This window comes from Nansenia antarctica (assembly GCF_963989245.1).
Source record: "Nansenia antarctica genome assembly, contig: SUPER_8_unloc_1, whole genome shotgun sequence".
NCBI classification, from domain to species: domain Eukaryota; kingdom Metazoa; phylum Chordata; class Actinopteri; order Argentiniformes; family Microstomatidae; genus Nansenia; species Nansenia antarctica.
In genome coordinates, this window is record NW_027663471.1 from 906,870 (window position 1) to 919,662 (window position 12,793).

Here is a 12,793-nt window from a genome sequence, read left to right on the forward strand (position 1 = left end):
GGGCGTAACTGGAACAAGTTATTGCATGATCATCTTACAGAAAATGGGTTTGTGCAAAATGATGCTGACCATTGTGTCTACATTGACAGGGAGAACAAACGTTGAGTCTGTACGAGCTTGTTTGTAGGCTACAGTAAGTAGCCATTAGTTGCGATCTGGACACCCCTTTGTTTAGTAAGTCAGGGCCAGAGCTCTGGATAGCTAAGCTAACTGCTAAGCCCAAACAAACCCAGTTGGTACTGGGGGTTAGGTTAGGTTGGTAGTTTAACAGGCTTAGTGTTTGTAGCATGGCGACTCCTCCGGCCCAGGAGAAGAGCGAGAGGAAGTTTGCTGCCAAGGAAGAGAACAGGCAGCTGTCCAGCATCATGGGAGTCATGAACAACCTCAGGAAACAGGGAACCCTGTGTGATGTGTCTCTGGTGGTGCAGGGGAGACATTTCCCTGCTCACAGAGTGGTGCTCGCTGCAGCCAGCCACTTCTTCAGCCTCATGTTTACCACCAGTATGCTGGAGTCGACCTCTCATGAGGTGGAGCTGAAGAGTGCTGAGCCAGAGATCATTGAGCTGCTGGTGGAGTTCATCTACACAGCACGGATCTCAGTAAACAGCAGTAACGTCCAGTCCCTGTTGGACGCAGCCAACCAGTACCAGATAGAGCCCGTCAAGAAGATGTGCTTGTAGCACTACCACATCAGCTTACCTCTACATCCCAACAACAATCTAAGAAGAAATAAATAATCATTATTATTATTATTATTATTATTATTATTATTATCATTATGGACGTAGCAGTATTCAGTCTCACGCTTCAATTTTCAAAACCTTCCGCTTCCATGATCTCGCGAGACAGAACCGGAGTTCGTTCGAATTTTTCACCAACTGCCGTTTAGCGTCAGACAGACTCGGTGTTTGCGAGTAGCTCCATCTCACACAGTTATATCACTAGTAACTATAATAGATAATTATCAAACAAAGTTCAGACGATGGCGACCTGTTCCCCAGAGCCACCTCCTCCTCCGGGTGAGGATGAAGATGTTTGTGAAGAAACGACACCGAGTGGTGCATATAAGTGAGTATATGAGGGAGTATATGAGGGAGTATATGAGGGAGTATATAAGTGAGTATATAAGTGAGTATATGAGGGAGTATATGAGGGAGTATATGAGGGAGTATATAAGTGAGTATATGAGGGAGTATATGAGGGAGTATATGAGGGAGTATATGAGGGAGTATATGAGGGAGTATATGAGTGAGTATATGAGTGAGTATATGAGGGAGTATATAAGTGAGTATATGAGGGAGTATATGAGGGAGTATATGAGGGAGTATATAAGTGAGTATATGAGTGAGTATATGAGGGAGTATATGAGGGAGTATATGAGGGAGTATATGAGGGAGTATATAAGTGAGTATATGAGTGAGTATATGAGGGAGTATATGAGGGAGTATATGAGGGAGTATATGAGGGAGTATATGAGTATATGAGTATATTTATTGTTTTCTTGCCATTTGCCTAAAACACATGTTGTGTGTCCAAGTAATGATGCCGTAGTTCACTTGGCGGTTTGTCGCGCGAGTGAACATACGAATTTAAATGCAAGCCGTGCTAACAATCAACACAGTCCTAAGATAATAATACTTTTTTTTAAAAGAACGAGACATAAATCGACATAAATAGCGTGTGACCACTCAGAACACCAGAACACCAGTGGCGGGTCTGACCACACGTCTTTGGATATATATATACAAACTAAATGTATAATACACAATTATAATCAGAGCATTATGCTATAGAGATACCTGTATGAAAATGTTTGTAATTTATGTATGAAAAAAAGAAAAGCAACATGTTAAGTATTTTCTTTATTGTTTCCAGAAGGTGTAATGACTTTCTATTAAAATATTTTGTGGAATCCTGGTGTATCCTTGGTCTTTTTGTGAATCTTTATAAAGTGTTTTCTTCTTCCAGTGGAGCATGAATATCATGTCGAGGGCTTCCATGCAGATCTTGTGAGTGGCAGCACAGGGGCGGATAAGTAGCCCGATTGGGCTGGAATCGGCCAAATCAGGCAACACTGTTCCCTAATTGTCCGTTCTGAGGAGAAGCTGTAACACGGCTTTTTGACAGTTCATTTGACAAATTACGGATAACAACAACAAAATAAAAAATGTCAGGGAAGAAATGTACAGCTAAACGCAAGTATGGAGATGAGCACAGGACGTTTTTAGCCGAGTGGGAGAGTGAATATTTCTTTGTGGAGCGCAATGGAAAGACATTCTGCCTGATATGCCAAACATCGTTGGCACATTACAAAGCTTCCAATCTCCAGCGCCATTTCAGCACAACGCATGCTAACATTGACCAGGAGTTTCCAAAAGGCACCGAACTTCGCAAGGGTAAATTAAACAGCTTGAAAAGCCAGACACAAACACAGACCAAGTTGTTCCAAAGATTTGTTAAGCAATCAGAGACAGTGACACTTGCGTCCTATCAAGTGGCCTGGAACATTGCACGTGCTAAAAAGCCATACAATGAAGGAGAGTTTATTAAGAAATGCATCACTGATGTGATGGAAATATTGTCTCCAAATGAAACACTGAAAAAGATGGCCTCAGACATCCAACTGTCACGCCACACCGTTGAACACAGAATATCGGACATAAACAGTGCCATTGAAACAGAATTACATTCTGATCTTCAGAATTGTGAATATTTCAGTGTTGCATTGGATGAGTCTTGTGACATACAAGACATACCACAGTTGGCAATATTTGCACGGTCAGTTTCAAAAGACTGTGTGATCAAAGAAGAGCTCCTTGATATTCAACCTCTGAAGGACAGGACCCGTGGCATAGATGTGAAAAAAACCATGACTGACGTGTTTGCAAAAGCAAATCTGCCAATCCAGAAACTGACAGCAATAGCCACGGATGGAGCACCCTCAATGGTTGGATCTGCAAACGGGCTAGTGGGGCTCTGTAAAGCTGACAACACTTTTCCAGAGTTTTGGAATTTCCACTGCATCATTCATCGGGAGCAGCTTGTGTCTAAAACCCTGAATTTAGACCAAGGGAAGTTAAAGATGTTGCCTGACCTGGTGCAAAGTGTGTTTGCATTTGTCAAAAAAATCAAGCTGTTTAAGGAGCATCTTCAAAAGGGAGAATTAACACACTTCGCCTCTCTGAAACAAGCAAGCAGACAAGCTGCACCTGCCGCCCTGAGAAAGCAGACTGCCCAATATGCGACACAGATTGAAAAGCTCCAGGAGTTTTGCGACCCGATTCCAGGACCTACAGCAGAAAAGGCCTCAGATTACGTTCCTCATTGACCCTTTCAGTGCAGAGACAGACTGTTTAAAAGCCCCCCTTGTCACAGATGAGGCAGCGTCAGAGATGGAGATGATTGAACTGTCAGAGGATGACAGACTGAAGTCTGTTCTAAGAGATGGGACCATTGAGTTTTGGAAAACTGTGCCAATGGAAACATATCCCCATGTCAAACGGGCTGCGCTCAAGCTACTCTCAATGTTTGGGTCAACATATGTTTGTGAGTCTGTGTTTTCTACCCTGAAACATGTGAAATCCAAGCACAGATCTGTTCTGACTGACACACATGTGAAGGAACTGCTTCGAGTGGCCACAACAGAATACAAACCAGATTTGAAGAGGATTGTGGCAAGCAAGGACTGCCAGAAGTCCCACTGAGTCAAAGGAGCAACAGGTAAGACAAAAATATGTGTCACATACACTGTTATTGTGAGGTAGGCTATTGTAAATTGTTATATTTCTGTGTGTGGAGAGAGTATGAGAGAGGGAAAGACTGTGTGTGTGCATGCTAACCTTGACAAGAAATAACAGAAGCTGCCTCCTCCCTCTCTCTCGTTTCAGATCTCCGAGGCAGAGAAGAGATGATATTTAGCAGCTTTCCCACCTGCTTTCATTTCATTCATGCATATTCAGTCATGTGTGAGAAAGAAAAATAAATAAATCTGTCTGCAAAGTAGCCTATTGGAAATGTATTATTGTGTGTGTGTGTGTGTGTGTGAGTAAGAGGGAGTGCTTTTGTGAGCCCGCATGTATGATGTGGCTCTTTGTGGTACCCCAATATTTTTTTGTGGCTCTTAGTCTCCGACTGGTTGGCCACCCCTGCTGTAGCCTATTGATGGGTAATGGCTGAAAGTTAAGCTATGTATTCATCTAGTTGTAGTTTTGTTATATTTCACTAAACACTAAAGAGTGTATTTTGTATAATGTGTAAGTGGTTCCACATGTTAACTCTCCCTAGCAAGTTGACAAGCTTTATTTATGTCGTTGAACTATGATTGGACTTCTCCCGAACTGTGGTTGGGGCCTCTATCATCTGTTGCTAGAAAGGGCCCTAAGACAGACCATGACTTTACTAGAGAGTTACAACCACTCTAAAGGTGATCTTTGACCTGATGTGTCTCAGTGTCCAGCATCTGTGTGTTACCTAACAGACTTGAACCATTAGGTAACCACTGCTTAATATTCATATAGGAATGCTTATGTAATTGAGCGTGTACAAATCCTATAGGCTGAATAACAGTTCTTTGTCTCTGAACACTATAAAAACTCATGTATGTGAACCAATACTTTGAAGACTGTATCTTGTACCTCTTCCCGACCGGTCGTATTCATTAAACTGAGAAGGTTATTTCTGAGTCTGTCGTTTGTAATCTGTATCTTCAAGACCATCACTTTTGATAAAATCCCTACAGTACTTTGGTGACAGCGGTGGGATTGGAAACAATCTCTCATTTTGACTACAGAACCTGAGGACTCCAGAGAGGTGAGTTGAATTCAAAACACCACCCTCAATAGTTTATGGAGATTCTTCTTATTCTGTTGTTAATATGGAAGTGACCCAATAACCCTTTTTAGACATACTTGAATTTTATTGATGGTTTGTTGATATAAGATACACGACTAAAAATAATTATTGTGCACGTTTTGTTTTGATAAAAGACCTATAGGCAGGTTAAGGGCAAGTCCAGGGTTCTGGCTGTCTGTGTTTTCGGTGGTAAGACTTTAGGCAGGCTAAAAGCGTTAAGACCTAAAGCGGGCCAAGAGCACTGTTTTAGCAGAAAGACTGATAGGCAGGCTGAATTGCGTTAAGTCCTATTGGTAGGCTAATTATCTGTGCTAGTATTATATAGATAAGGTTTCGGTAGTAAGCCCTTAGGCAGGCTAACAGCGTTAAGCCCTAAGGCAGGCCAAGAGCACTGTTTTGGCAAGAAGACTGATAGGCAGCCTATAATGCGCTAAGTCCTATTGGTAGGCTAATTATCTGTGCTAGTTTATTCTATAAGATAATTCATATAATTATAGTGTGTGAAAATAGATAGTCACAGTAAAATCTTAAATTCACCATGCTTAAAGTTAAAGAGAAAAAAGAAAAACCTAAGAAATATTCTTCGGCAGACTTCATTAAAGAAGTCGATACTGAAGGTAAAGAGTTGTTGCCTCAAAACATCAGAGAAGCAGCACTAACGGCATGTTGTGATAATATCTGTAAAATGATAAAGAAGGGTCTGGAGCCCCATTCTCTAATTGCTAAGCAAGTTAAATGGTTTGATGAGATTGGGAAAAAAGACAAGATCAAAAATAACCTGGCTGTTAGTATTGTAGTTTTGAATCACGAAAAGGTACTGCAGCAAAATAGTGGCATGCGGACTCAATGCAAGGAGATGAAAGAGGAGATTTCCTTGTTGAAAAAACAGGTAGAGAGTCTGCAGTCGCACAGAGAGGAAGGGGTTGTAAATCAAAGGCTCACAACTGCAAACTCGACATTAAGTGTCCCGAGAATATATCCTAGGCTGGATGTGTGTAGCATTGAGGAACGGGTAGCTCCAATCCAAGTTCAAATGTTTACTGCTCCCCGTGCTGCTCAGCCAGCGGCTGCAGAGGGTGGAGCCCCCCTCCCCCTTGGTCCACAACAAATTACTCAGATTCAGTATAAAGCTATGTCCACTACAGATATGCGAGGACTGTTGAGCTCAATGCCTCTATTGAGGCGAGACTCTCCTAACACAGTGTTTTGGCACAAAATGACAGAGTGGGAATTGGTATCTCAACTGCATGCTTATGACATATATACAGTGTGTAAAGCGAAATGCCCACAGACAGTGTGGGCAGGGCTGGCTGATGCTTTCAGGAGCGGTACTTGGGCAGTCCAACCATACCCTACTTTGACTGCTATGAAAGATGAAGTTGAAAGATTTACAACTGCTTTGAAGGCTGCTCTGGGAACTGGTTACAATCTGTATGGTCTGTATGCAGATAGACAACAGAAACGTGATGAGTCGTTCCAGGAGTATGCCGAGGAGAAATTCAAACTATATAAAGAACATAGTGGAGTGGCGAATCCTGCTGAGGATGATAGAGCATTTTTAGACATGCTGCTTACTGGTGTTACCTCACCCAATTTACTCAAATCGTTGCATACTATGCGGGCTCTTCTCTTGACTTACTCACAATGCCTGACATGGGCTAGTAACGTTGAGAAAGAGGGTGGGTCGAGCGAGCACAGAGATACTCGTCAGCGCACAAAAACCCCAGTTCCCTCTGCCCCAATGCTCTCCATCCAATATGACTCAAAGCCAAATATGGTAACACAGCCCAAAACTAGCATTAAGTGTGGAAATTGTGGTCGTGCAGGACACACAAGATCCAATTGCAGAAGTGGGAGGGGTGAGCCCACGGGTAAGGGGAATTGCTTTAAATGCGGGAGCAGTGACCATTGGATAAAGGACTGCCCCACCAACAGGGAGGGGAGGCCCAACTCAAACTCCTCCCAGAAAAGCAAACTGACTGAGATGTCGAAAGATGAGCTCATCCGCCTCCTGGGGAATTTTAGCAAATAGGATTTTTCGGCCCCCATGGCTCCCCTAGTAGGAGCCAAACGACCGTATCTACGGGCTAAGCTCGGGGGCAAGACGTGTAGAGCCCTCGTAGATACTGGAGCTTCAGTTAGTGTGACTAACATTGTTAATCTACCCCTCACTAAACAGCGGATTATGTTACGAGGCCTTGGTGGAGCCATCACCAACGCAACTAAAACAGAACCTGTTTTAGTAGAAACAGATAATTTTTTCTTTATAGCTCAGTTTTACTATAGTCCCCACAGTACCGAAGGAACTATTTTGGGAATGGATATTCTCAAACAGCTAAAAGCCCATTTGGTGTTGGATAATGAAGCCTCACTCTCTGTAGTGAGCGGAGGAAAAAAGGCATGCTTGCCTCTGGAATGTGACAGCTCTCCCAACCAGATTTATTCCTGTCAGGGGTTGCCTGGCCCAGAGGCGGCCTGGGCAAAGGATAAGTGGGACTGTGGATTGATAGACATGAAACCTGTGCATATAACAGGTACACCCCCTCCTCCCAAAGCCCAATATCCTATTAAACCTGAAGCTATAGCAGAAATAAAGAAGACCATTGACATTTTAGAAGAACGTGGTATCGTTAAAGAAACTACATCTCCTTGTTCATCACCTTTACTCCCTGTTCGTAAACCGGATGGTTCTTACAGGTTGGTTATTGATTATAGAGAGATCAACAAGTGTACAACCAAGCTAGCTCCCCTAGTGGCCGATCCTAGTACAGTGTTGACTACTATACCAAAGGAGCACAAATACTTTTCTGTTTTAGATATTTGTCAAGGATTTTTTTCAGTTCCTGTTCATGAGGATTCACAGTTTTTTTATGCTTTCTTTTTTCTAGGTAGGTGTCTGACGCTAACTCGTTTAGCTCAAGGTTGGCATAATTCGCCAACATTGTTTCATTTAGCCTTGGCAAAAATACTCAGAAAACTACCTGATCTTGAGTCTCACATAGTACAGTATGTTGATGATTTATTGATCTCATCCTCGGATGAGGAAACACACAGAAAAGACATGGAGGTGATTTTGCAACATCTGGCAGACAGTGGACTGAAGTGCAATCCTTCAAAGGCCCAGATTTGCCAAACGGCTGTCACTTACCTGGGCCATGAGATATCTCAAGGCCAGCATCAGCTTACAGTAGATAAGCTGAAGGCGATCAGAGAATGTGTACGTCCAAATACTGTACGGGGTGTCAGGAAGGTCTTAGGACTTTTCAACTACAGTCGAGCACACATTCCTAATTTCAGTCAGATCTCACAACCTATCACAGACCTGTTAAAGGGCCCCTTACACGCTAACGACAAGATTTATTGGGGGAATGACTGTGAACAGGCCTTTGACAGGTTGAAAGAGACCTTGTGTTCAGCCCCAGCTCTGGGTCTCCCTAACTCAGACATGCCATTTCATTTGTATGTTCATGAGAATGAAGGGCATATGTCAGCAGTACTAACACAGGAACATGGGGGTAGGCACCGGCCGGTTGCCTACTACTCAGGGAAGTTAGATGCAGTAGCAGCAGCAATGCCAGCCTGCCTGCGAGCTGTTGAAGCTACATCTCTGGCTCTAAAGCGAAGTGAGGGGATTCTGGGAGTAATGGATGTGACCATACACGTGCCCCATGATGTGATGTTGATCCTCTCGGGTCCCAAATCCTCTGCAGTCCATATATCAAGATGGACTCGCTGGGAGACACACCTCACACTCCCATCAGTCACACTGAAGAGAGTCAATAGTCTAAACCCAGCATCCTTGATGCCAACACCAGATGAGGGTGATCCTCACAAATGTGACACTGTAAATATCTCCCTCCCACAATCTGGTGTCAAAGAGGTCCCTATTGAAGGTGCTTTAAACCTTTATGTGGATGGATCATCCTATTATGTGGAGAGTCGTCGCCATACTGGATGGGCAGTCTGTACAGCAGACGGCCGTCTAGTAAAATGCGGCTCACTCCCTGGAGCATCAGCACAAGTTGCTGAACTTAGAGCATTGACAGCAGCCTGTAATGTCGCTGCAGGCTGCAAGGTGAATATATACACAGATTCCCGATATGCTTTTGGAGTTGTTCATGATTATCTTAGCTTATGGGCAACTAGAGGTTTTCTTACTAGTGAAGGTTCACCCATTCGTCACGGAGAAATAGTTTTGGATCTACACAGAGCCATACGCCAACCAGAAGAAGTTGCAGTTCTAAAAGTAAAGGCTCACACTAAGAATCAGGATGAACACAGCATTGGAAATGCACATGCAGACGGATTAGCGAGAGAAGCTGCCGTAGATGCAGATGTGGATTTTTGTGAGATAGCAGTTACAGATGAGCAACCGTCCCAGCCGACCCAGAGTCTCACATCTCTGGAGGACCTCAAACAGATCCAAGGTTCAGCTCCAAGGCTGGAGAAATGGAAATGGATGGAAAATGAGGGTAGACTAGATGACGAGGACATCTGGCGAGGACCAGAGAACCAATATGTCCTGCCTAACTCCCTTATGCCCATTATGATTCAATTGTATCATGGTTTAGCTCATGATGGATCACGCAGGACATTTGAGAAAATGAGTAAAACCTGGTGGCATCCCAAGTTGCGAGGGAACATTAATGATCACGTGAAACGATGTGTCACATGTTTGACTTGTAATACGGGGCCTACATTGAAGGTCCCTTTGAGACAACAGCCAAAAGCTCATGCTCCATTCGCTAAGATTCAGTTAGACTTTTGTGGACCTTTCCAAAGGTCACAAGGGAAAAGCTATCTGTTGGTTGTGATCGACCACTTTACCAGATGGACAGAAGCCTTTGCGACTGCGGCTAACGATGCAAAAACAGTTGCCAAAATTCTACTGACTGAAATCATACCAAGATTTGGCCTTCCATGTTCTGTGGACTCTGATCAGGGAACCCATTTTACTGGTAAAATCTTCAAAACTGTACTAAAAGCGTTAGGCATCAAACAACGGTTGCATTGCCCATGGCACCCCCAGAGCAGTGGCCTAGTAGAACGCTGCAATCGCTCAATCAAAAACAAAATCACGAAGGCCCTCTTTGCGTCTCCGGGGTTATCTTGGGTGGATGCTCTTCCATCTGTATTAATGTCACTGAGAGCAATGTGTAACCGAACATCTGATCTCTCTCCCTTTGAAATGTTGACAGGTCGGCCGATGAGGACACCTGGAGATCTCTGCCTGGCGGGTGGTGAATTACATGTTATGGGTGACAGATTGCTAATGTACTGCAAGACTCTTTCTCAATCTCTTCCCAGGTCCCCCTGCAACGACGACCTCCAGGCTCCAGCTGCAACGGGCCCCGACGTTAACATTGGGGATGAGGTTTTTGTGAAACAAATGGTTAAGAAAGGACCTTTCAAACCCGTATGGTCAGGACCATACTTAGTTCTGTTAGTAGTACCATCAGCAGTGAAACTACAGGGAATTAGAAGTTGGATCCACAAAAGTCAGATCAAGTTAGCTCCTTCTGCACAAACTGCAAGCGCAGCGCCCGATCCTCTGCCTCTAGACGAACCTAAATTTGACATTTCGTCTGGTCAGGGCAGTGGGGAGGAAGATTAGATACCTTTTTTGGTGACATTACAAGTTGAGGAAAATTTAGCTCTACTATAATCCTATTGGGGGCCTTTAAAACGTTTTTTTTTTAATGAATAAAAATAAATAAATTTATTTTTCTTTTGAACTAACTAACTAATAAATTGTATAAGTTTTATAACTCTTTCTATTTTTTTACCATTGTGTAACCATTTGGTAATTTGGGTGCATTGATGCCGTTACACCCATTTGTAAATATAGAGCGTTCACAATACCTGCTTCTCAGCGGAGAAGCACAGGCCCCCCCACTCTCTCCGACCGAGATTTGGATACGAACCGCACAAATTGTGTGGCGTGCCTTGACTTCCTCTCTTCGCAAAAGGAGGGAAACCTCTATTGGACAAGTTTGCGAAGATCGAAAGCCAAGAAAATGAAACTTTTATGGTGGCTGGAGGCTATCCTCCTGTTAGGAATGTTTAATCTACTAAAAACTAACCTGACTGAACAAACTAATCTGACAATGAAAGAGACTAATGACGACACGACAGTAGAAGACCTACAATTGACTACATTAGACCCTCTAGAGACAAATATCCAGACTGAAGTTATGGTACCAACTACAGTTAACACAGCTGTTAAGATACAGAGTAACAGTGTCAAGCGTCAAGCAAGTATACCGTTAATGGAAGAAGAAATGTGGTGTAGAAAAGAGAGACCAAACTATGTGTTTAAAGATATACTCACTAGAAAACTCCCCTCAACATACTGTGACCCTACATTAAAGGAGTGGCATTTTAATCATGATGTTAGCGATGCAGTACTCACATATGGGGTGATTGTAAAGGAAGCCAGATACACTTTGGTAGTCCATTTGATTTATAAAGAGCGTATCTATATCTTCGTAGGTCCAGATAACTCTACTTGGGGTAATGATACAGTACCATTAGAAGGTTGTTTCCTAGGTTCATCTGTAGTTAATCTTTTGATTGAGAGCTCCAGATGGGAAAAAGCCCCAGAATGGGAAACAATATTGTACCATGTGTACTATGGTCAGTCTCCAAGGAAATGTCATATGATAGGACCCTCAGGGATAGTTCCAAAAGATATTAGGGCTAAAAATGCTAGTGCTAAAATGCCCAATCCTGATTGGGTTGAGTATTGTCCAGAAGTTAAACCTATTACAGCTCCTGGCTTAGTTAAACACTCTAGATGGTACACTATGTACCCTCTTAGCATATTACATGTGTTTGAGGCAAAACTAGATATGGACCTTTCACCTTGGCTAAAAATGTGTAAGGAATTCTCTAGTCTAACTGATGAGATTCACAATCTTTATGAGAAATTGCTCACCCGTCTTCCTCGCTGCTCAAGCAAGAGAGGGAAAAGATCAGCCGAGGGTTGGGTGGGGGCAGGACTAGGAACTTATAACACATTTGCTCAAGCTATATCTGAATACAATCACAATTGGGTAGAAAGTGAACTTGTCCTTGCTGGTGAGTGGGTGAATCGGGCGGCCAGTGCAAATACAAATGGCGCCTCGAGTTTGGCTAATGCAGCACGATACAATTTGGGCATGCTTGGTGAGACTGTAAAGGTTATCAGCAGGAGTGTTGATGTTTTCAGAATTGCGTTCAGCAGGATGTTGGAGAGAGCAGAGCGAGAGCAGCAGTGTTACCGAGCGGGACAGGCCACTATTGCCGAATGGAACTCTATGATTACAGATCTGAAAGATGGGTATATCCCGTCGGAAATCGCAGGCCAACTCCTGGCTGCAATAACACTTCCGGCTCCATGGCACATTGTGGGGGAGGTTCTGCCGGTATCAAGAGTTTGTGCTGACTCAGAACACACTCTGAGGGGTGTGATTACATTTCCTCTAGTCCGCGGCCCTGGATACACAGTACGCCGTGTAACTGCTCTCCCATTTCCCTGTGGGGACCACTATCAACACTGGTGTAGATGGCTTATGGAAGCTTATGTAGATGAGAGCGATAACCTGTTTGACCGAAAACATTGTCAACAAGTAGGCCTAAATGTATTTTGTAACGGCGCCTATGTTTCCAAAATTAATATTTCTGATTTCTCCACTGGTTTTGAAGTGACTAAAGATCTCCCAAACATTCGGCCAGTTCAGATATCACACACTCACTGGTGCGGGACAGGTGAAGTAATTATTAATGATAATTATTGCTCTATAGGGCCTGTTTGTGTTTCCCCAAACCCTCGTTCTTTAACATATATGGGACAATCTCTTTTGCAGACCTTGCATATTCCTAACATCCGCTTGGAACCGCATAATTGGACAGTAGGCACAACATACGAAATGGATGACATACTGTTAACTCTAAGTGATAA

The 12,793-nt window shown here is 43.3% G+C and overlaps 1 protein-coding gene across 1 annotated transcript; it reads left to right on the forward strand.

Annotated features, from left to right (window-relative positions):
• Positions 1 to 287: 287 nt before the first annotated feature.
• On the forward strand, positions 288 to 680 carry LOC308164684 (kelch-like protein 7; the record flags this gene model as incomplete). Its single annotated transcript, XM_080550756.1, has 1 exon — positions 288 to 680. The coding sequence occupies one exon, from the start codon at positions 288 to 290 to the stop codon at positions 678 to 680; it is 393 nt and encodes a 130-aa protein (XP_080406882.1).
• Positions 681 to 12,793: the final 12,113 nt, after the last annotated feature.